This window comes from Balaenoptera borealis (assembly GCF_965194805.1).
Source record: "Balaenoptera borealis genome assembly, chromosome: 1".
Classification (NCBI taxonomy): domain Eukaryota; kingdom Metazoa; phylum Chordata; class Mammalia; order Artiodactyla; family Balaenopteridae; genus Balaenoptera; species Balaenoptera borealis.
Window position 1 is genome coordinate 28,326,466 of NC_138860.1, and position 25,165 is coordinate 28,351,630.

General features: G+C 40.1%; 1 protein-coding gene and 1 pseudogene across 7 annotated transcripts in view; one reads left to right on the plus strand and one right to left on the minus strand.

The window, feature by feature from the left end:
- Window positions 1-25,165, plus strand: part of LOC309605352 (tigger transposable element-derived protein 1 pseudogene) — a 485,483-nt pseudogene that overhangs the window by 87,578 nt on the left and 372,740 nt on the right. The window lies entirely within an intron of this gene.
- Window positions 2,423-11,141, minus strand: ZBTB18 (zinc finger and BTB domain containing 18). Of its 6 annotated transcripts, none has more exons than XM_082404004.1 (3): window positions 10,819-10,957; window positions 8,454-8,537; window positions 2,423-6,095 (listed from the first exon to the last, which is right to left on the minus strand). In XM_082404004.1, the coding sequence occupies exons 2-3, from the start codon at window positions 8,464-8,466 to the stop codon at window positions 4,513-4,515; spliced, it is 1,596 nt and encodes a 531-aa protein (XP_082260130.1). In that variant the 5' UTR covers window positions 8,467-8,537; window positions 10,819-10,957; the 3' UTR covers window positions 2,423-4,512. The 6 variants fall into 6 exon arrangements, with proteins under 6 accessions (XP_082260130.1, XP_082260129.1, XP_082260127.1 ...); XM_082404003.1 differs by lacking the exon at window positions 10,819-10,957 and adding an exon at window positions 9,338-10,481; XM_082404006.1 differs by lacking the exons at window positions 8,454-8,537; window positions 10,819-10,957 and adding an exon at window positions 11,003-11,140 and having other exon boundaries at window positions 5,164-5,295; window positions 5,408-6,095.

Genomic DNA, 25,165 nt, shown 5'->3' on the forward strand with positions numbered 1-25,165 from the left:
CAAAGGTAGGAAATTTTTAACATAAGAGACAAAAATCCTATCAGTGTAATAAACTTGGACTGTAGTGTAGCCAAAATGAAACTCCTAAAAGTTATTTGCTTTTAAAAATAAAATTATTGCTTTTTAAAAAAAAATGGTATTATCTCTAGCATTTTAATGGCAAATGACTTTAAAGAGAAGAATTGAGCTCTTCAGTCCTGGATTTCAAAATTCACACTTACTGGATTTACTGTACCTTATCAGTAAGTTTCCAACATGGAAATAATTATAATGAAAAATTTAGATCAATATCTACAAATTAAAACTAAAATTATCTGAGTTTCCTACCCAGATGTATGTGAAAGTTTCCCTCATTATACTAGAAACCAAAGACTGTTTTAAGCTGTGTAATAAAATGTAGTCATACAATACAGGAAATTTTGAGATGGTGAGGTTTCTTTTTTTTTTTTTAATTCTAATCTGGTACAATGGGATTTTTAAAGTCAAGTTTTTATATGTTTTGTGTTCTATTGATAAAACTTTTGGGAGATTCAAGATTTTTTAAGTAGTATTACTTCTTGGGTTAAAAAAACAATTGTTTTCTTTGATAACAGTTTAAAACTTTTGTTTTACCTGAAAAATAAATATTTCAGCCATTTTAATGTGAGCGCTTATATAATTTTAATAAAACGTTTACCTTTTTCTAGTCTTCCAATAACCTGTTTGTAGATCATCACGACAAGCGTATTTAAAAAAAACCAAAAAAAAAACATAAAAAACAAAACTCTACTTGATTCACCTATTAATCTGGTAGCATGATTAACTAGAAAGGAAATCCAAAACCAGTATCCTTAACATAGCATACTTCTTGGATCTCCTAGGGTACACCTTGCACACAATGCTGGCCCCACATTAATCTAGGGCATAATTGATTATCTAAAAGAAACAGATGTTTTCAAAAGTAAATGAAACCATATATTTAAAATATACTTATGTATCAGCCCGATGTCAAAAGGGGGAGCAAACTGAATGGTTTCCAACATGATTATGTGAAAAATTAATTTCCTTTTTAAAAAATGTAGTGAATAAACAACTGATTCCTTCACTTATCAAATGTGGCGATTTGTGTAATTGTTCTAGTTTTGCAAGGAATGTTTTAAGAATTTCTTCCAAATTTCATGTCAAAATATTGTTTTTATAAGTGGATCCAGTTAAGATAATGCTCCTCGTTTAAAATTAGATGCTAGTCAATGAAACTAAATTACAACTCTCCATATCCTCAGAAAGCTTTGAGATGCTGTGACCCTTTCATGTGAAACAATGTTTGGTTAGTTAAAACCAAGTGAGTTTCATGTAACAGAAATCCTGTTTCAACAAAAAAAGGGAAAGTAGGATCCCAAATAGTAAATTACTGATTGCACTTTATGACAATCTTTCGGGATTCCCATCCAGAGCCATCAGGGAATTTACAACTGGTACATTTTCAAGCTCCAGACCTTATATCCCACTTCCAACAAAGTTAAGAATATTAACCTTACTATAGGTCACTAATATAAACGTATTTAATTTTGACAATAAACATGTAAAACTGTATTTTCATAGGTATATTTAAGGCTGGAAGTTATGGACAATTATAGATTCCAGGATTTACAAAAACTCTCAGGTCGGTGCCAGCCCTGCTCACACTTAGGACGACAGCGTGTAAAAATTCCTCTATAGAACTGTCCGGCACGTGTGAGTGCTCTGTCAGTTCTTTAGGTCAACCAGCAAATGTTTCTCACCTTGACAAGCCCAATGAGGCAAGCATGAAGTTGGGACGATCACAAAAATTACGGAACAGTTTTTTTAAATGGTTGCATGAACTTAATTACATTTTAGTTAAAACTTAGGAATTAAAACCTAGGAACTTTTGAGTTCTCCCAGGAACAAAGAGGACGTATACAGCTATTCTTGAACAGTCGAATGCCTGCTAATTCGATTGCCTAGAATTCCAGTCGTTAGCCAAGCAGTTTTCCAAATTAAGACATCCGGTCTCCTTCAATTTTCCACTTAAACCAGAACACAGAAGAATAGATTTGACCAATCAACTTCGGATAAAATTACCCATGAAAATATGACTTATGGTGTATGGATTAGTAGTTGTACAGCATATTACAAAAAATCTATGAAACTTGAGGTTTCACAGATTCACAAATTTCTAGAGAGTTACCTTAACATTCCTGATCTAGGCTATAGAAAATGGGTCACATTTTTTAAATGTGCATTTAGTATCTTCTTAAATGACTAGAAGCAAAATGTTTGCACACTTACATTTGAGTGATTTAAGGCAGTCTAATAATCCATAAGCTCTGTACAGAACTGGTATTAAAAAGAAAGATGCCATGTATGATACATATTTAGGATCTATGTAGGACACAATCACAATTTAAAAAACGCACAAAAATTCTCAGTTCATATAATTTATTGCAGTTAGCACACAGTTTAAAAATTCACCAACACACCAATAGTACAAAACTAAACAGCATTATAAGTTATTCCCCCCTCAGGAAAATAAAACATACTATGATTGTCAAAGCTAGATGTCAGTCTAAGTTTTAGAACAAAGGAAGAATGTGAAACTAATAAAAGGAAAAAGCAATCACTCACAATGACCACAAAAAGAAAATCCAAAAGAAAAGTCCGTTTTCTCACAGACATTGATTGTCTTCTCTAAATTAATAAAAATTATTTCAACATAAACTGTATTTAAAAAAAACTAGAAACTCTTCAAGTAACTAAAGATAATGCTCCAAGGCCATTTTCACAGCTTTTTTTTGTTTGTTTGCTTTAAATGCCATTACAGCCAAATTAACACACATTTGACCAAATATTTCCAAAACAGTCCAGCAACACACAATGGAGTTTTCCATTCAGTATCTTAAGCACAAAAATAGGCTATGTTTACAGTAGTTAAGGCGATCAAATTTTAAACAAAAGCAATTAAAAAAAAAAAAAGGGAAAAACAGCAAACGTTTTCCATGCTACTCCCATAGACCTTATTTGTAAGTGCAAGACAGGAAAACAAACACTGTGCAAAATGCTTTGCCCTGCGCGCTGGTCATTAAAACCACACGTTGGGCTGCAGCCTCTGCTGCCGCGATACACATAGTCTACTAACCCCCTTCCCCATGTCAATCAAGGCAGTCCAGTCCTTTCAGCCTGGGGCTTTTTCAGTCCATAGAATCTTTTCATGAGTTTGGGGGGGGGGGGATGGGGGAGGGGTGGGAGGGAAGGAGGAAGGGAGGGAAAGGAAGAAGGGGAGAAAAAGAAAAGGGGAGCAAAAAAAGAGAATGACCTATTGTCAATTTGTGCAGTAGTTACTCTAAAAACGCTCAACTGGGTAAATGTGTACATCTAAACTTTGAGCTGGCCTGGGTTTTGTGCAATTAGAAGTTTTGTTATAAAATGCACACTGCACATGCAAATCTTTAAGCCGTTTGTAAACATTTATATTTTCCTTGTTATGTAGCGAAGTTATCAATTTGCAGCTTAAGTTTTTATTCAGCTTAACAGTTTCAACTTAAAGACAGTGGGAAAGTCAATTTAAATTATATAAAATAAAAACAGTGCATTAACGTTCTTCATAACACCAGGTTTTTTTTTTTTTTTCCAAATGGTGCTATTTTTCTAAGGAAATTAAATAATTTTAAACTCACTCGTTAAAGTTATACAATGCAAACAAAGACAAAAAATATATTGAAACTCATGCATTTCTGTAGCGTTAATATTTACTTTTCAAGACTCAACTAAGAGCATCAACACAACCTGTCAAGTCCTTTGACACCCCCCCAGCCCATGTAATCAATTACAGTATACAATAACAGTAATTCACATTTTTCAACACACAGTTCAACACTGCTGAAGCTGCAATATCCTTTTTCATCCCAAGCAAACCTTCACAAAGACAGCGTCCCAGTGATCCCAGTGTACTTTCAGAATTTCTCTCATTGGGAACCGTCAGAAAACCAGAAGTTGCCACAGAAAGTTTTAAGTCAACTGCTTGTTTAAAAATAGATAATCCAGCATTTCAGAAATTTTCCATTTGGGTCTAAAAGCATTCAGGTTTCCAACAGCCAGAAAAGATTCATGCAATTTGAGACATATAAAGAGGCTAATAAAACTGGAGGGAATTTCTACTTAAAAAAAAAAAGGTGGGAAAAAAAGAGCTCAAAAGACACCGCAGTGCTGACAAAATAGGCCCTAGGAAAGCATTTTGTGATAGGACGATTTGTTTCAAAGGTTCTTATTGGCTTACTTCCCCTACCCCCCTTGAAAGAAAGAAAAAACACCTCTCTATTCTCCGACTTGCTCTAAAGTTTCTTTTACCAGAATGCTAAATTAGTGAGATTCTCATGCTATTCTAAAGTGCAAAAACAAGTTAATACCCCAACCTTTCAGTTCCAGGAAACAAGACTGCTTTTAGACCGTACCACAACTATATAGAGATCTATTTATATATAGGTATATATATATTATTTATATATATATATAAAATTATTTCCAGAGTTCTTGAGAGCTATCTTCTAAGGTCCAGTCTCTGACAGCGGGCAGGCTCAGCGCCTCGCTTTTGACGGACAAGGAGTTCACCAACTCACAGTGGAACTTGCGGATGTGCCGGTACAGGTCCCCGGACTGCGTGAACCTGCGCTCGCACCACTTGCAGGCGTGCGGCTTTTCGCGCGTGTGCACCACGGCGTGGCGGCTCAGGTTGTGCGAGTACTGGAAGCTCTTGCCGCACTGGGTGCACGTGTAGGGCTTCTCGCCCGAGTGAGTCCTCTCGTGGCGCTTCAGGGTGTACATGCAGGAGAACGTCTTCCCGCACAGAGAGCAGGTGGGCACGTTGACGTCGGCGGCCGGCTTGCTGCGCAGGCCGTCCTGCTCACGGAAGTGCGTGCTCAGGTGGATCTGCAGGATGTGCGGGCTGGGGAAGACCTTGTTGCACAGGGGGCACATGAAGATCTGGCCCGCCGGGCTCAGGATGTTGGAGACGTAGGGCAGCAGGCCGCTGTCCATGCCGCCCTCCACCTGGACCCGCTCGCCCTCGGGGGTCATCATCTCGTCGTCGCTGCCTTTGTCCTCCCGCTCCAGCTCCCTCAGGACCGAGTCCTCCCTCAGCGGAGCCAGGTGGGCAGGCTCATACTGTACCCTGTTATTAGCGCTCACACTCTCTTTCACAGTGCTATGTTCCATGTCATAGTCATTAGTGCCAACATCACTCTCATCACAGGAGGCCTCTTTCTCCACCTTCACCTGCACCAGGTTGCTTCTCAGCACGTCCTGTGAAGAGAAATAAGAGCTGTTCAGATTTTCAACTCCTGAAAGGCTGGACTTGACAGACAGGTCCAGCACACAGTCAACATCTGCCGAATCCCTCACGGAGGTGACAGACCTCTGGGACAAAGACTCTGTCGAGCTGCAGGGGCTGGCTACTGCTTTTCCAGCTGCTGTGGCGTGTGGCTCTGCCTCTCCGCCAGCCTGGGGGATGCCTGCTGAGTCCGAGGGCAATCGCATCCACATGTTCCCAGGCTCGGCCGCCAAGTCCCTTTTGCTAGGCAAGATGTTCAATTTTTCATCTTCCCCTTCATCTTCATCACTGGGCAAATCGCCTGCCATGTGGCTGCTGCCATCAGAGAGGCTCTCGACTTTGTCCGAACAACTTGAAGCATCTTCTTCCTTTTTGGTGCTGTCGGCCTCTGTGGTGGCTTTCTCTTTCAGCTTCTTTTTGCAGACTTTGACAATGTCATACATGTGGAGATAACTGGCAGCTGCTAGCACGTCTTCAATGGGCAAGTCTTTGAACTGGAGTTTCCCTTCATACATGAATTCAAGCAGGAGAGCGAAGGCTGGGGCTGTAACAATGTCGCTGTTCAGATGAACAATGTCTCTTTTGTCCAGCTGGTCCTTGTAAAAGAGGTGGAAATACATGCTGCATGAAGCCAGTACAGCTCGGTGCGCTCGGAACTGGGCATCTCCCACCAGAACAGTGCAGTCACAAAGAAAACCCTGATGTCTCTGCTCGCTCAGACACTGCAGCAAATGTCTACTATGGTCTGGAAACTCCATACTGTCTTCATAACCTGGGAAGAGAGAAATTTCTCATGAGAGCCTGCTTAGGAACAACTTTTCAAGGCTCTAGTCCCCATTAAAAAAAAAAAAAAAAAAAAAAATCAGCTTGGGCCACGGAGGTACATGTCCCTGAATTTTAATCAGGCTAATGACCCAAGCACTACCAAATCACACACACAAAACCAAATGCAAGAAGAAAAATGTACACTTTTGAAACTTCTTACCCCAGCCAAACAGTCTCTGATGCATCTCCACCTTCCTTGAACTTTTAGTCAAGTTTTAAAAGCGTTAATTTCAGTACGGTCTCTTACTGAGAGTAAGAATTTAGGTCTCTTTCAGAAGAAATTTAATTAACTCTAATCATCAAATTATGTCCTACAAAACCTACAAAATAGCTTTAATTTCAAAGGGAACAACTCAAATAATGAACAAAGAAAAGTCCCAAACACATTCTGGAAGATTCAGAAAACTTGTTCAACCATCCTTTTTTATTTTATTACTTTTGATACTTGACTGCACTTAGCAAGCACAATTTAAATGCACATTTGGCTGAATCAAGAAAAAAAAATGAAATCGCATAATTAGTCCAGAAATTAGCAAACAACTTACTTTTAAAGTCAGAGTGTTAAAACAACAAAAGCCCTGTGTATAAAAACAGATGTTAATGCCTTAAGATTTGCAGGTATAGCACACATGTATGAGATCAGAAGGAACTACACCAACAGATGGAAAAGATCATCTTTACTATGAACAAATCCAAATTTTTTTTAATGAATTGAGAAAAAGAAATGGTTATATTTCTTTGTAAAATCTGTACATCTAGAATATTAAGAACCAGAAGGGCTTTATTTAACTCTGAAAATTCTCATCTAAACTTTGATCTGTTGCAAAGCAAAATGAGTTCCATATTAAAATTAATGCAAACTTTTAAATAAAGGCATATTACATTCAAATGAAACTCAAAAGCTTTACAGGTTCAACATACAAAAAAAGAAAAAAAAAAGTCTTGCTAGTAAAAGAGAAACTATTCTTTTGACCCTGCCATACCTCAGTCAACAGAAAATACTTTGTTTCAACATAATTTGATATATTTTGTTTTCCCACTAGCTTTTATTCTTTCAAATATGCACTGTTGCCCTTATTTTCTGGTGAAAGAGAGTAAAATGGAGGCAGGAGAGACGCATATGTACAAAGGGTCAAAATTCAACCACAAAATTCAACTCCTTAAACCTGACTTCCCCTTTCCTATGACCAGAAGCAAAGTTCCACACCATCCATCTCAAAAAGTGCATTTGGGGAATGGATACATATTAATTTAATATTTAAAAATTACTTCCCTGCTTCTTCTACACTTTGCCCAAGATGGGCTAAAACTTTCAGCCTAACCCAATACATTCTGCAAGATGCCACTGCTAGAATAAACCAAGATTTACAATACAATCACTTTAAGTGCCCCACAGCTAACATCAATCCTAATCCTTGAGAGGGCTAAAAATAAAGATTGGAGGGCAGCTCACAAGGTAGCCGTGATCAAATTAGGAGGCTGAGAGGACAGAGAGGGACGAAGAAGGAAGCTTATAAACATCTGATCCAGCTGACTGTGGCCATATGGCAGCTGCTGCCCAGATAAAGAGATTAAGAATAGAGGAGTGCGATTACAGCTGTCTGGCCAATTCAGGCAGCTCAAATCTACAAGTTCTAAATTAGTCGCTAACACAAAAACTCCTGCAAATAATTATCGTTATGCTGAAATAAAAGATCTCTTAAATATATATTTGAAAGAGAAATGAGGAAACCAGTCAAACTATTCTCCTGGGGACAAAAGTTTTTTTTTTTTTCTTTTAAAAAAACCTTCGGTTATAAAAGCACTACAGCTGTATGTTGCAGTAGTGCTGCTGAATGTTTTGAAGAATAAAGTTTCACAGTGGAATTAATTACACAACAATCTAGCTTCTTAACTAGAAAAATCTTCTCATGTAAGTTTGAATGCTGGATTCCAAACAGTTTACTATTTCTCACCGCCCCCCCCCCCCGACTCCAAAAGCAAAAGAAATCTAAATAGCAGTGAACAACAACAACAAAAAAAGGATTTTAATCCAAATTGATCTCAAAAAGCAGTATTTCAAAGCCTTTCTTAACATTTCAAAACTTGAAATATTTCTGTATATTAAAGTTATTTACCCGATCGAGCAAAAGGGATAAAAATTAAAACTAAACAAGCCCAAGACTCTCAACTCCAGTAAGATGTTCATTTAATACTCAAGTTCATATTTTATTCTTAAACTGGATTAGAAAAGTAATGTGATTTTTTTAAATTAAATAAACACCAAAACAGAAATATGCTCAATCTAATCTCTTGCTACTCCTACCTTTAGGACACATAAACCTGATTAAGTCCTTTCCTCTGAGTCTTGCTGGCTCCAGGTCTGTTACATCGGTGGAAAAAAAGCAGACTAAGAGACAGATGCAAAGTGGAGATGATGTTAGAGAGGAATGAGATACCTTCTCCACCACAGATCCGCACACACTAACTCCCTGTCTGTGTGTTAGAATAAAAGGCTGAGGGATGGCAGGCTGTCAGCTGCTCTGACATCATGTTCAGATGGAAATGCTACCTCCAGCTGTGCTCCTTTTAATGCCATATGCTACTCCTCTACACTCCTGCCACCAGCTTTTTCTTAGGAGAACTTTTCTCTTCTGTTAGTATAAACAAAATACTTCAAAGTCTCCCTTTTTTTCCAAACTTTCTAACAGAAGAAATTGAAAAACTCAGCATATGGAGTTCTACTGTATTTATGGAATAGCAACACTTCTGTCTTAAGTTGGTGGACTGGCTTACATACTGACAGCACACTCAAGCCACGGTGCTATTCAGGAAATCCAGATTCACTTTTATTCAACTCCAACGTTTAGTTTCAAAGGCAGGGATATTTTTAAACCAACCCATTTGACATCTCCAGTCCCATTTCAACATTATTATGGCACTTCAATTTTTTTTTTTTTTTTCTGCTGAGATAATGGTATACATGTCTCAGAATGTTGGAAGACTATTCAGAACTACTACTTCAACCTGGTTCACCTTATTATTTCACTCTTATATAACTACTTATCTAAAACTACCTTCTCAGTAAAATTTCTCACCCTGCCAGTTAATGCAAATTTCAACTCTCAATATCAACAAGCTGAAACTGCACTTTCTGAAATCCTGGAAAGTACTTCAGTTCAATGAGGCAAATTAATAAACAGATACAACCTGCTACAGCCACTTAAAATGAATGCTGCATCTGCGTATCTGATCCGACTTTCTGCTCAGAAAGAGAACTTGGTCTTCCCCTTGATCTGTGTCCCATAACAATCTTTTTTTTGGGTCACTCTGTAATGTTCATGATCACAAGAAAACCTTTCAGGGAGAAAGGGGGAAGGGGTGTGGGAAGCCAGGTCTAGCAAGTTGGGGAACTTTTTAGCTAGATTTGCGGGTCTTTTCGAATGGCTGATGAAGCTGTAACGTAACCCGGGCTGGCCTAACCAGTGCCCTGCAAGGGGCTGCGACATCTGTGAATGTCGAAGTCTCCACAGACTCTTGTGGGAGTGAGGAGCAGAAAAGGCGCTGGGGCCTGAGGCGCAAGTGTCACAGTCCTGGTGATAACCACTCCGTTCTCATTAGAAAACCATGGCCAAGAGTTAAATAAAGAGTAACAAAGACCAAGGTCTCTATCCTGTGCTTCTTGCTTTCCCAAGTCGCAAACCCAACTTTCTCTAACTTCGCGATGAATGACATAATTATGAATGCCTATTTCAGGAGGCACTCTTTGGGGATAAATTCCTTCTCAGCCACACCACCTATTCTGTACAAATGCCCTCGCCTCATTCCAATATATCAGACATTAATCACCCCATTTACCCAGTGGGGTGGGGGGCGAGTGACAGATTAATGAGCCCGGAGCACCGCAATGGGCCAGCGACTCCCACTCCACAAATCAACCCCTTTGCGCCTCGCAGCCTCAGGTCCGGAGAGGTTTTGTGAGGTTGGGTTTTGTTTTTCAAGGAGGTGGGGGTGGGGGTGCGGAGCAGGGAGGGGGTAAGAAATGCAAATCTTTACGTAGTTGGCTGTGCATAAAACACTAGGGGAAAGAGGAAGGTTAAACCACAGGGAAGGAGGTGGAGGGCGTAGAGCCGGTGCAGCAGGAAAACACCTTAAACAACAGACGAGAAAACAGACCCGGGTCACGGCAACAACAAAAGAAAAGTCGTAAGAAGCCGGGGGAGGGTGGCTGCTACCGCTTCCCTGCCGCCGCGGCGCGAGCCCCCGGCAACTGCCCCGGCCCGGGAGGGGCCTCCCCGCGGGCGCCGCCGCAGCTGCAAGGGTCCCCGGAGCCACGGCCGTCCCGGCGCCGTGCAGCTGCACCGCTCCCAAGCCCCCGCCCCGCGCCCCCCGCCCCCGAGAGGCGCCGCCGCAGCTGCACCGGCCGGAGCGCGCCCCGCGCCGCAGCTGCACCGGCCGCACCCCGCCCGACCCGCAGCTGCGGCGGCCCGGCCCCGCACCCGGCCCCCGCCGCTGCGGCGCCCCCCGCCACCCCTAGCTCCACCCGCACAAACTAACTCCACTCGCGGGGCCCGGTCGCCCGCCCGCCTGCCCGCACTGCCCCGCCGGCCGGGGCCGCACAGCCGGCGCCCCGCCCTCCAGGGCCCGGAGGGGGCGCCGGGTCGGGGCCGGGGGCCGGCGCCGGGACTCACACGGAGCGGCCCTAAGTCACCGCGTCCCCGCTGCCGCCGCGTCCTCCGCCTCCCGGCCGCCGCCGCCGCCGGACTTGGTGGGCTTCCTCCTCCGCGGGTCCCCCTCCCTCCCTCCCGGCCCCCCCGCCCCCCAATCCCGGCTCCGTCGCCCACTCCCCCTGCCCCCTCCCTCCCGCCCACCCACCCCCGCTGGCAGCCGGAGGAGCGCGGCGGAGCGAAGAGGCCCCACTCTCAACGGCTCCCCATGGCAGCAGCCCAGCGGCGGCCGCAGCCTGCCAGACACAGCGAGGGAGCGAGCGAGCGAGGAGCGAGCGAGGAGCCCGGGCCGGGGGGCGGGGGGGGGGGCGGGGGGAGGGGCGGGGGGACGCACCACGCACGCACGCGGCGGCGCCGGCCAGATGTTCCCCCCCCCGCCGCCCTCCCTCCCGGCGCTGGGCTGCTGCGATTGACCGAAAGCGGCCGGACCGGGTTCCCCGCCCGCCCCCAGCACGCAGTCTCCTCCAATAGGAGGGCGGCTTTTCCGGGAGGCGGAGGCAGTGGCGGGCAATCGTAGGACTGACAAGAGGGCCCAGCCAATGGGAGGGGCAAACCGGAGCTGCCGCTCGCGCGTGCCAATCGCAGGCAGAAACTGTTGGGGTGGGCGGGCCCGAGCGGGCGGGGCTGGTAGCCAGGCGGTGCGGGCGGAGTCGGCGGGAGGGCGCAGCGGCGGTGGCGGCAGCGGCGCCCCTCTGGGGGACTTGGCCGTGAGAAAGTGAAAGGAGCCCGCGGGCGGCGGCGACAGCTGCGCTGGGAGGGGCTTGTTTCCAGGCTAGGAGGCCTCGCGCGCTCTGGGGGTGCGGAGCGAGCTTTTCGGTGTGCGCCGTGACAACCATAAATACAGTTTTGAACGTAGTGGGGCTGGGCTGCTCGAAGTTGCGGAGGTATCCGCCGAGGCAGAGCACCCGGGACACACATGACCTGAGTCCGGCATTAGGTGGCTCCCTCTGCTCCGGCTGCTGTGGGTGACGACGCCCAGGCCCTCGTCTCCCAGAGCGCAGAGGGTAGGACTAAGGGACGTCCTCCCTCCGTCCCGCGCTGCCCCGTCAGCAGGTGCAGGTGCGCGTCGGGCTCAGCGAACGCCACCGGCTTAGACGGGCAGTTTCTGGGCGTCATTCTCAGGGCGTCTTGTCACAGACACAGCGGAGCACCTGTATTTCTCGCAGAACCCTCATGTCACGTGTATTTGCAGTGTTACAAGTAGCCATTCCCAAGTGACCAAATTCTAGAGAACTACAGCAGAAGTGATACTTGCAGAAGCCATAGCCTGATTTCTTAATTGGTACGTCTCAAGCCACAAAGTTAAACTATGGAGGGAAGATGTAAGACTGTTGTATCGTTTCTCCCTCCCTTCAAATAAACTTTTATTCGATTCCTGTTCTTTGCAATTAAACTGTGTTCATCACGGCCACCAAGAAAAGTAGAAACTTCTACCTCAAGAAATTGGAAATCTTGTTGAGGCAAGAATTACAAGTAAAAAGTTGAATAACAAGGGGGAAATCTGTTCTAAGAATATAAAATAGAAAACTGCAGAGTGAGGAAGTTAGTACACTAGTAATTGTCAAGTGAAATGTGTTTATTCTTTGCTAACTGAACTGAGACTGGCAAGCCTGTTGCTAACCAACTTGCCAGGAGACCTTTCAACTGGGCAGAATGTGCTTTCACTTTGTTCCAGGTCAGATGGGTAAACTAAGTTGAAAGTATTGTGTAGGCAAATCAGACATATTGAATTACTAATGAAGTAAAAACAGGAGCACGCAAAATTCCTGCAGCTGATATTGGAATATCCTGTTAGAAGCAGGAGTGATGTTCTCTACTCTTTCCTCAACGTTTTCATGTACCTTCATGATTGATAACTGAGATCAAGGCCATTCTATGACAACTAGAGTTTTTTATTCCATGAACTATATTCCATTTGTGCTTTTGGTGAATTCTAAATCTTTTAGTCGGTTGGTAGAGGGCCCAATTTCAGTCTGACCTGTTTAAAGTTAGGGAAGTTTATAAATATTCTTGATAAAGGAAATACACTCTTTTGAAAACAGGTGAAAAGAAGTGCATGCTTTGCCAACAAGTTCAGGAAAGAATTGGAAAAAGAAATATCTGCATTCTCAAAGTTGTTTCTCACCTACTAAAAGTTAAAAATAATAAAAGTAACATCTCTGGACAAAAAGACAAAGTAATTAATAGTGTCAGCATATGAAATAAGAAGTTCATGAGAAAATTAGAATGTTAAGATTATCCATAAAAAGTTTAGAAACTCAGCTCTGTAGCATGTAAAGCCACAGCTCTAACAAAAATTTTTACAAAAAGCACCTACAGATAGGTTAAATCCCCAGAGATGTGCTGGGGGAGACACTGATGCATCAAAAGTTAGGAACATTGTTTTTTAGATATAATTGTCATCACTAGGATCCGTTTTGAGAGCTGAGTAGTGTAACCAGGAAATGTAGATTAAATAGATACTTAAGGAAGCAAGTTTGTAGTCCCTCAATTATTTAAAATATTTTCTAAATTCATGAAAATGCATGGAATATTCATACATTGTCAGAACCAATAAAAATGTTTCTGGAGTATTTACTGTGTTCAAGAAAGGTACTGTGATGGATACAGAAGACAACAAAAAAGTATGAGACATCTTCTCTCCTTCTTGGAGTTTAAATTTAGTTGGGAAAGAAATGGCATAAATATATAAAAATCTGAACCAATGGAAAAACTAAATAACAATATAATAGGATATGAATGTCAGAGCTAAGTTTAATATTAAATTTTTATAAACATCTTGTCCCTGGTCTCTGGTTGCCATTGCATTTTCTCTGCCCTTTTTTTACATTAAAGACAATTTCTTTTACTCTGACTTATTTTTTTAAGTGTTATAAACTTACTGTAAAAAATGATACTTTTAATCATCTTTGGAAAGTCATCAGCATACAAATTGTAAATAAAATAAGACTGATTTCTGAGGTATCATAATACAGAATGATGACTATTTTTACTGGGCACCCACTGGAACCATGGAAGGTAAGTCAGACTCTAAAGCACCCCTTCAAGTAAGCTCCTCAAAGTAGGGACTGTTTGGCTTAGCAAATTAGTAAGATACAGAGCTACTTGCCAGAGTTTGAGAGCCAATAATCTTTCTTTTTTTTTCTCTCCCACAGTGGAAAAAATGCAAAAAGTATAGTCTCTAAACTATTAGAAAAATGTACCATTGCTTCCCTCTGGAGGAATCCTAGTCCTAATACAGTTCTGATTAATCCATACTTTTCTGGGAGTCCTGAAATTTAGAATGATACCAGTCAATTTAACCATTCATGGTTAGATTTCTTGCCAGAGAACAAGATTTATGTTTTACTAACACATGCATTTTGACCAATAACAATTTAACACTATAAAACATTGACATACCAAATAAAATTTAATTTGATGAGCAACTCCATAAAATGAATGTCTGACTTTTAAACGTGAACCACAGGTCAAATCTCTGAAAAAAAATCAGTGTTTTTATTACACTTTGTGCAATAGATCATGTTGAAAAAGTTATCTGTGAAATTAATTTTTGAATATTGACTTTTTATAAACTTCAAGTATAATTGGATTTTTTTCTTTAAAAAATAGGGAGGCAAGCATTAATAATAAAAGACCAGCTATTCCAAAGTGTAATGTTTTAAATATAAGAACTATAAAATGTGACAAAATGTGAGTAGAAGTTAACCTGGTTTTGAATCTAGAGAAAAAATACACTAAAATGAAAAATTTGTTGACGCTTCTATTAAGTCCACTTTCAATGTCATAGCACACATGAAATTCTATTAACTTATTTAGATAGTCTCTCTCCATCTCTCTCTTTCTCTTCTGGCTTTTAGAAATGAACAGGTTGAAATGGCCTAAAGGGAGAAGGAGACACAGAAACACAGCTGACACAATAGTAAAAAAGGAGATGAGGAAACTGCAACACACACCACTGTAATGAAATGAAGGAGCATATTTCCTAAAGCATAGTGTGTGTGTGTGTGTGTGTGTGTGTGTGTGTGTGTGTATACACACACACATATATAAAATAATTCCACAAGCACATTATATACCAAATCATTTCTTAGGTTATAAATTCTCTAATACTTGAATCTATTAAATTCCTGAACTATGATAAGCCATAAATAGGAGGTAATTCATCCTGATTCTCAGCCCTGAAGACAGAAATGTTATAAACACTTGACGAAAGGTCCTTAACAGATTTACACAGAGCACTGGGGACAGACCCCCTATACTGAAAGCAGAACGAGCCTACACCAGTAATTCAAATCTATCTGAGGTCTGTTAAAGGGCAGAGAGGAGCAAAAGATACAGTCCTCCCAAAACTGCTTTTCCTGTATAGCCAGTTTTCAGTTGCTTACTGTAAATCAGTGCTTTTACATGACCACCATAAATCCAGAGACAGCATAATGGCTGAAGGAGGCTGATAGCTCAGGCTTGGCTGAGACCAAGACTGGCCCCTTCGGAGAACTTAGGAAGAAAGCAAACAGCCACCCAACCCACACCTCTTTCCTCTCTCTCTCTCTCTCTCTCTCCATCCCTCCATTAAATTCATTATGCCTCATGGCATATGGAAGGCAAAACAATGCATACAATGACGCTTTTTACAGTTAACTTTGTGCTATAATAGATTCATTATTCTATTGGCGTATGATCCCAGGTAACTTTTGAACCCCAGGTTGGTTCTCTTCCTTGCTACACAGAATGCCTTCCTGCCATCCACTGATGTCAGTTCAATCAGTTAAAAAGTATTTAAATACTATCCTAAACAAAATAAATTTGTAGAGACAAGTCTACCACCCTTAAAAATCACACAGTTCCTCCAAAATCTGAATGTTGGAACTGTTCTATTGTTTTGGAAGTTATATTAATTAAAAGATGCCTTCATTTTATCTGTGGGTTTTTTAGATTTAATTTTTTAAAATAATCTGAAGAAACATATGACTTTTCCAGATGAATAGATTCTGTTAAAGAAAGATTTAATATGAACCTATGATATTCATGCCCCATTTTTAAAATAACATAAATCTTTGAGTATTGATTGTTCTAAAATTCTGTTTGTTTTTGTTCAAAATGAAAGAATAAAACTTCTAAATATTTAAATGTTCTTAATTATATTCAGTTGCTTAAATTTGGGTGCAAATGAGCTTAGAAAAAGTGAAGTAAGAGAGATTACCAGAATTGACACCGCATACCTACTACATGACAATTGTTGTGCTTCTGACCAAAAGACAGAGACTTCATCTGTCTGCATTCCAATACAAGGATAAATTTTTCCTTCGTTTTAGGCCTGCTCCACCCTCAAAAGCAGAATCTTTTTGGGCTTTAAACCGGCAGAAAGGAAAATGATACATCCAAAAATTATTTGCTGAGAACTTACAAATACATAAGAGAAATATGGAATTGCAATCTCATGGTTCTTGTAAAATTTCCATGTGCTAGGTGCTAAAGATACATGAAAGAATATCATCCTCCCCCCTTATATTTAGGACTTCATTATGCATAAATGTCATTGTGAACCCACTGGACAAAGATAACATTTCATTTTTCGTTCATGGCTAATAAATGCATACCAACCCTAACTATCATAATAATATAAAATTGTCGTGATAAAAACCTTTTCTTATAAAGGAATCCTTATGAACTTAACACAAAAGTCTTGATACATACCGAATTCAGACTATTCCTGGTAATAAGAGCAGACAGAAGGTTAAATCTCACTCCAGAAATTTATTTCACCCTTAGCGATAACATGCAACTCAGGAAGTTACTTCCCTTACAAAGAACTAGCATTTATGCTTAAGACTAAAATGATTATTTTTAAAGTACCCATTTTACAATGCAAATGTGTATCTAAATTAAACCCAGTAAAAAAAAATAAGCATTTTAAGTTGAAGCTGCAGTAATGACTTTATGGGAGACAATAGGAAAAGTGGTTCTTGAATATGAACGCAGAAGAAAACAAATTTCAAATTCCTTCCAGGTGTCTTGAAGATTTCTTTGTTCCCTCGCTCTGTACCTTAATGTTTTGGCACGTGTTTAACTGAGTAGCCCTTGCTCTGAAGTTGTTTTACAAAACTAAGGCTGTTCAGCAAGATCATAGCAAAAGAAAAAAAAAAAAAAAAGGGCAAAAAACTGACAGCTGATCTACATTGCCAAGCCATGCCTTAGCACTTGGAACATGGGACAGATGCAGGAGCAGAGGCTTACTAAGACAGAACAGCAACAAAAGTCTTTGTAACAAAGACACATGCACAGAAGAGCATTTTAGACAGAGACAAATGACAGAGACAAACAATATAAAGACAATAGCTTTAGAGAGGAGAGGTAGGGTGATAAAGGAAAGTGAGAAGATGGTGGCAGTGGAGAAGCATGATTGAAGAGAGGTGGAGAGAAGGAACGGTCGCCACGGGAAGTCTGTGGTAGAGGCCTGGGTGGTGGAGATGGTGCTGGTGGACATGGGGGCAGAAGAAAGGTAAATACAACAGAGATGTCAATATTTCTTCCTGGGCTCTGCTGATCCTATGCTACTATTATTTGTCAAATCATATCTTGCTCATTGTCCTTAAATAATGCTTTATGAAATAGCTAGCCCCAAAGTAAAGAGGATTAGAATATACTTGGTATTTAACTGTTTCCAGACATTGTGTTGCCACAATCAGGGCAACTGTGTGTGCCTGTGTGTGTGTGTGTGTGTGTGTGTGCGTGCATGCCCTTATGTGCATCTAGGTCATTAGTTTGGCTGGTTTTTCTGATAAGACCTGCTCAATACAAACTAGGTTTTCTTAATATAGAGTTAGAGCTTCACAGCAAGCACTCTCATTACTTAGATTTAGGTTGATCTTATAGAGGAATTGTGGGGATGTACTGATATTTCACTGAGAAATATGACCTATTCATTAACCTAACTAATTACATTTCGGAAATTCATTCATTCAACAGACACTAAATAACATACATGGGGCCTGGTACTCGGCATATCAACCTCCATATAAAACGTCTGACCTGGATAATAGCCAGATGCATAAATTAGCACCAGAAAGAAAGAGGGTTGAACAACTTCAATAAAGAAAAAATTCCCATGATCTAAGATACCGACTCCATTTTTGTTCACTATCTTCCTTGACAGCTCCCTCAGGATGAGAACTTTTTCTACAGCATTAGCAACTGTACCTTTAGCACCTAGTAAGAGTTCAAGAAAGATTTATAGGCAGGAAAGGAGGGAGGGAGGGAGGGAGGGGAAAAAGAAGGGAGAGGTGAAAAGAAATAACTTATAACTTTTCATTTTTCCAGAGGCCAGAGGGAATAAGAGTGCTTTACCTGTTCAACTGTTCCCTTCAAACTCAGGAAAAAGTGAGAAGTACAATTTGTTCTGTAGACTACCAGAAAAAGTGTCCATTTACTTTCTTAGAGGTATTCTGACCCAGTATAGAAATAACCCAGGTGAATGTGGTAGAGACTTTACTCCTAGTGGAATCATAGCAGTTCTCTAGCATATGTAAAGAGTATTCCATCTGTGAGGCATTTTAGAAGTGAGTTACTCCTCAACAGATCTGTCGTAGGCATGGGATGTGTTGTGATTTTTGTTACTTGGAGGAGAATGTAGATACAGAATGGCTAAGTGGCATATCCGAGGCCCCAGATTAAGACAGACGCATTGCAGGGCTAGTCATCAATTCCTTAAGTCACTGTTCTTCAGATATTTAGGCCACTCTGAAACTAAAAGAAAAACCTCCATTGTTTTTAAACAAATTTAAATCTACTAGCTTTGAAAGAATACAGCCTATCGGGTCTTTCTCCTTAAGGAAAAAGTCCATGATCTCAATTGAACCACACAGACAAGCTAAAAATGTAATGAAAGAGATTATTCCTGACTTTTCAAGTATAGCTTCAATAAAGGCATATGCCATTGGTGGATATAAATGAAGATGCCTCCAAACAAGAGATGTTTTCCCTTTCTGGACATCCTATTAAGACAGTAGGGTCCTAAAGCAGTAAATCTGGTGCAGAGTTATCTATAAAACTGTATATATGGGTGCACCCTGTGACTATGAAAGATAAAAGATTATATTTTTCATTTGCATGGTTTGTTGGGTTTTATTTGGCAGATACAATAACACAGGCTATGCAGAGCCCATAAAACAAAGTGGGAACAGCAGCTCATTTGGTGGCAGAATGTAATAGTTACGGCTAAAAGGCTTACATAATTCATCTCAAACCCTTACGCCTATATTTACTGCTGTTTAAATGAAAATCAAACTCTCATGGCCATAAGGAGGGATCTGGTCAGAAGTTTGATTGAGATCCTTTCTTCTTACACAGCTTCTGAGATGATCAATCTGCAACACTTAAAAATAGCTACAGAAATGTCCAAGAATAAGCATACATTACCTAAGCACATTAGTACCTCATGTCTACAATCCTACTTCTCTAAACAACTCTAAAACTCCCACAGAACGAGAGTGAGTGAAGACACAGGCCCTGTTCTTTATTATGACTCGGAATTCCTAGTTAGACTCAGGAAAGCCTCAGAGCAATATAAGCCATGGTTAAGAAATAATGTTTAGCTTTCAGATGATGTTTAGTGCAAGATAATACTTTGGGGGGATGGGGTACAGCAAAGGGGGACAATACAAAAGCAGGGTTGAGGCATGTGTCGTTTAAGATTATTAAAAGTATCTATTAGCTCATAATTCTAAAAGAATATTTTTAAATTCAGGATTTTTAATGACTTTATTCTTGTTATGTTGCAAGAGTGAAAACTTTGACTCTCAATTGTGACTGCTCAAGACTTCTGTTTGGGGGGATGTTTTTCGTTTTTGTTTTGTTTTTTTAAGGATTGGACCTAAAATAAAATTTGTTAAAGAGAAGTCTGTACCATATTATCAAATGTACACCAATTTAGTGAAAATGGAGCTATATGACTTAAAAGAGCTGTGCAAAATAACAATATAGCTTTGTTTTCTGCAGATCTCATAGAGGTAAAATATATAAATATTGATATATAAACATATATTTTATAATAATAGGCTATTGTAATATTTGTGATTAAAGTAGTCTTGAAAATAAAAGAATTAACTCAATCATTTTTAAATGACTAGCTTACCTTCTCCATATAAGTTAAAAAAGTATGAAAATAAATAACAACATGTGGCCTAAATTTTACCCACCATGAGCAAGTAGCTATTTTTGAAACTGGGTTATTCCTCTTGATTTTAGAAATTCTTTATTATTTTTAAGTAAATCGATATAGATATTAAAGTGATTAGCTCTAACTTTCCAAATTTGAAAATTTTATGCCATTTAAGATGTCACTATAGGGCTTCCCTGCTGACGCAGTGGTTAGGAATCCACCTGCCAATGCAGGGGACATGGGTTCGAGCCCTGGTCCAGGAAGACCCCACATGCAGCAGAGCAACTAAGCCCGGGCACCACAACTACTGAGCCTATGCTCCAGAAACCAAGAACCACAACTATTGAGCCCACACGCCACAACTACTGAAGCCCGCACACCTAGAGCCCGTGGCAACAAGAGAAGCCACCGCAATAAGAAGCCCACGCACTGCAATGAAGAGTAGCCCCCGCTCACCGCAACTAGGGAAAGCCCGCGTGCAGCAACAAAGACCCAAAGCAGCCAAAATAAATTAATTAATTAAATTAATTAATTTTTAGAAAAGAGGTGTCACCATATACATACATGCACCAATTTGGAGGGGAAAGACAAATTTTTAAAGTTATTTTAAACCACTACTAAAAGCAAGTAATTCATTTTCTATATAATAAGATAATTGGTAGACTTCATGTTGCTTTGGCAGTGAGCTCAAGCAGTTTGTGTGTGTGTGTGTGTGTGTGTGTGTGTGTGTGTGTGTGTGTGTGTCTATGCAAGCATAGCTTTAATTGCATATTCCTCAAGTTTAATAGAAAACAACTACAAGAAAAAAAAACAAAGAACATTAAAAAACAAATGGGATATTATACATTTTCATTTGAAACCAAAATGTTGTTGTCATAAATATATTATAACCTTGTATATTTACTCTTGTCGGGAAGATGTCTCATTACTAATCCATATTCACATTTCAATCAGCTGATTTTCATGGCCTTCTAGTGGCTGCAGGGAAAATCTGACAAGTAGAAAGGAAAATAAATGGTAAGCTAACACTAAGAGAATTTCAAAAAGAAAGAAAAGAAAAGATCAAAAGGGGAGAAAAATGAAGAATGGAGAGAACCAAATAAAATTAGGCAAAGTTTTAGGAATAAGGCAATTATACAAATTTGCAGTTAATTTATTTTTCCCAATATATAATTTTTAATTGGAAAACTATGCTTTAATATTTTAATTAAAAAGAAACTCTCCCTTGATTAAATGAAAAACAGTCGCTTCATGTCTTGTAAACATGAAGAGTCTAATTCTAAAGTCTTGACAGCTAAAGGGACTCTGCTACTGTTTTGGATTGCCACTCCACTAAGAGGTACATGGACATCCGAAACAGGAGAGAAGCGAGTAAGAAAACAAAAAAACTTTTTTCATTCAAGGACATTCCAGCATGAAGAAGCATCACTTTCTGAACCGCCTGTTATCAAGGCAAGTAGATGTTAGTTTGGTCAGAGCGAATATCCAGATTCTATTATCCTAGTTGAGTAAAAGTATTGATTTATGTTTTTCTCCCACCTCCATGCTATGTGCCTTCAAACCTCACCTCATCACAAATATTTTCCTTTTCATTCTTTTATTTTTGAATTCTTAAAGCATATTATTATTATTATTTTTAGTATTGCAGTCTCCAATAGTCCTTACTTTCACTCAAAATTACAATACAGGGGACTATGGCCAATGCTATGCAGATGGCCAAACAGATAATAAAGACTCAGTTCATGAATAATATCCACTCAGAAAGAGGACAAAAGCAACAGGAAAAAAGAGCCCAAATTGGACAAAATGTGCATGCTATATTTAAAAAAACACACACGCAATCATTGTCAGAGATCATTAAGGGTGCCCTGTCATTTTAATAATATGCCAGTGGCACCAATTTGATGTGACTGTTTGCTCTTATAGTCAATAAAAAAAGTCATAACTGCTATCAAATTGAAATTTAATTTATTTTCTACACAGCCCTTTCTGTTTTCCTTGCTTTTTCTTTTATACCATTAACACTTTTTTTGTTAAAATATGTGTGAAAGATTAATTTGTAGAATGAGGGGAGCTGTGGGTACACAGCACAGGACAGATGGCGTGGGTGGGACGTGACAGTTTTCGTCTGTGGAATCATTTTGTTGTTGCTATTGCGAGTGAGCAAAATAAAACTACTGCCACCACGATCATTTCTTGGGAGCCCCTCTGATAAGGTGCGCTGCTTTTCCTCATGTCTGGCCCTGCCGCTTGGGGATTCAGCCACCCTCTACTCTATAATCAGCCCGTTCGGGACCATTGTTAGTCAGCCTGAGAGCCCTGGAATTTTAAAATTGTATTTATATAGAATTCCACCCGACTTCTGTATACAATGGAATGAAATATACTCTTTCTTGGTGAGCTATTTTGAAATGAATTAATGATCTGTCCTCTCTGAGATCCTGTATTGTAAACCCAAACACGTGAAACTGTAGATGCAGAAAAAGAATGATTTTTTTTTAAGGAGAGGATTTTTTGGGTTTTTGTACCAGTCTAAAATTCATACTCACACTCATACTCAAGGGGAGGGAGAAATGGTGCAGATTTATATTCAAAGATTCACTTTTTGCCTTGGAACAGCCCTAATTTACACATAAGTGTTGTAGGAGTTCGCTATTGTAAAGGTTCTTATTGAAGAATAAAGCAATTAGCACAGAAAATCACTGTCATATGGCACACACAGACATTCTGAGAAAAAGTAAAACTTTGAGAAGGAGGAAAAGGGGAATTCAGGACAGCATGTGGGAGGGAAGATGCGAGTTCTTTTTATGTACAAAGAGATCCATTAACAATATCCTTATCAGTGTCCTTCTTCCTTGTTAATTGAACCGACTTGCAGTGCCCAGAACGTGTGGACGTGATTGCAAATAAAAGGGGTGAGGGTAAATAAGGGAGTGCAAATGAAAATGGCTGGTGGTTAATTCATGGCAAGAGAAGATTCGCCTGAAGAAAAACGTTCACAAAACCTTTGCCTCAAACTAGTGCTTCTGTCAGAGGAAGGCAAGATGGTCCACAAAAGGATGTTAGCAGACACAGAGTGGAACGTGTAACCCTTCTGCAGTCATGAGGCCGCTTCAGACTTGAGATTAATGTGTTCTGGTGGATAGGGTATTGATATTCGTGTCATTTTATATTATTATGCTATTTTCTTAATTCGACTGTAGGCTTTCCCAGAGAGGGATTGCTCCACATCAGGCAGCCTCCACAAGTGCACTTTGTTGGCAACCAGCACTATGGGATCAGGGATATGGGGAGGGGCCGTGATGGACGCAGCAGGACAGAGTGGTTACAAGCATGGGTTCTGGGGACAGACCGTTTGCACTGGACGTCAGGCTGCTCCAGCTATGCAACTGTAACCAAGTTACTTTAACATGTCCAAGCCTTAGTTTCCACGTCTGTAAAGACAGGGATGACAATAATAGCATGCACCTTCATTATAGTGCTAGTCCTATAGAGACAGTCCTTTGTTAAGCATTTAGACAGTGCCTGGCAGGTAGTTAATTAGCCCTCATTTCCTAGGAGTCCCTTTTCGGCCTTTGCCAGCACCTGATGCCCAAGGGCACACAAAACTCCAAATCTTTGGTATGAAACATTTCTTCCTCCGTTTCATTAGGGGGTAGTGCAGGAAAATACAGTGTTGGAATGTACGTGGGTGGATGGGGAATGAGGGAGAAGTGGGTATAATTTTAAAACCAAATATACAGTATTACACAGAGGAAGGGTGTCACCAGTGTCATAGGAAAAGTGGGGGAGATCTGGTGTATGTGTCATATGTCTGTAAAATAGAGTACACAGAAAGGAAACGTGATGATGAAAGGTGTCTACCACATATCTAATTTAAAAAGTTATTTATTTTATATTTTATTTGTTCTACTAGACTTTCTCCATGATTCAATATAGTAGTGGGCATTATAGAAATGGAGGACAAGTTCTTGCTGTTCCCTCAAACACACATACAGACATAAACAGACTCAGAACAGACGTAGATCTATCCATAAATCAATACCACGATCACAATACTAGCCCTGCTTAAATTTAAACAATTGCAGAGCTTGTTATTTATACTCATATGTGCATGTAATTACTTCTTTCTATGCATCCTGATACACAGATGTAAAGTATACCTATTCTTCCTTTGTTGTCTTATGCAGTTATGTTTATGTTCAAATCACTGGAGGATAGTTAACTCACTGGCTCCAGAGGAATTCTGATGGGCTGAGATTAGGGTGGAAATGATAAGCTATAAGAATTTCATATTTTTAAAATATAAACAAAAATTTGTGTATATGTAAGCAGATGTATGTCTAAAATTGCATTTTGTATGTCAATTCTTCCTTCACAGTAAGAAGTTTGTACTTATTAAATGTAGTAAAGGTTTCTGGAGGTGTACCCCAATAGCTGTTCTTTCTTTTTTCTTTAGTAATAAAACTCAACTTTTACTAAGTACACGACAGCTCAAAATAAAAACTACATTTCCCAGCTTCCTTTGCAGCTAGATCTATCCATATGATGAGTCTGGGACAATGAAATACAAGTAAAAGTGTTTTGTGGCAGTTTATATAAAGCTCCCTATAAAAATAGTTATTATACCTTTTGACCCCTTTCTTCTTTGCCCCTTTCTACCGTCTGGAAAATCGATGTGATGGCTGGAGCTTGGGCTGATATAATGGATCACGAAAATGAGAGCCACGCTACAGGGAGTGTGCAGAGGTGAGCTAAAAGAAGCTTCTGAATTTAATGACTTCCTAAAGTAACCATATCAGCCCAGGACTGCTTACTTCTCAACTTTGTTTCTGTAAGAGAGAAATCATGTTTAAGGTCTGGTTATTGAGAGTTTCTTCACATGCAGCTGAATTTAATTCTAACTGATGCTTTACATATGCCTTTTCCTAAAACACAATGGAAGGTAGGGTGTATATTACCACCAGGATTTGCACCTTTAAAATGGAATATAATATCATGTAACTATAGCAACATAACAAAGGTTATACTTAAATAATAGGTTGTAATATACTTACAAAACACATATTTACTACATATAAAAATATTAGTTAGGGTAAGTAATGTTAGCTGTTGAAACAACCAATCCCCCCAACTTCAGTGGCTTAATTT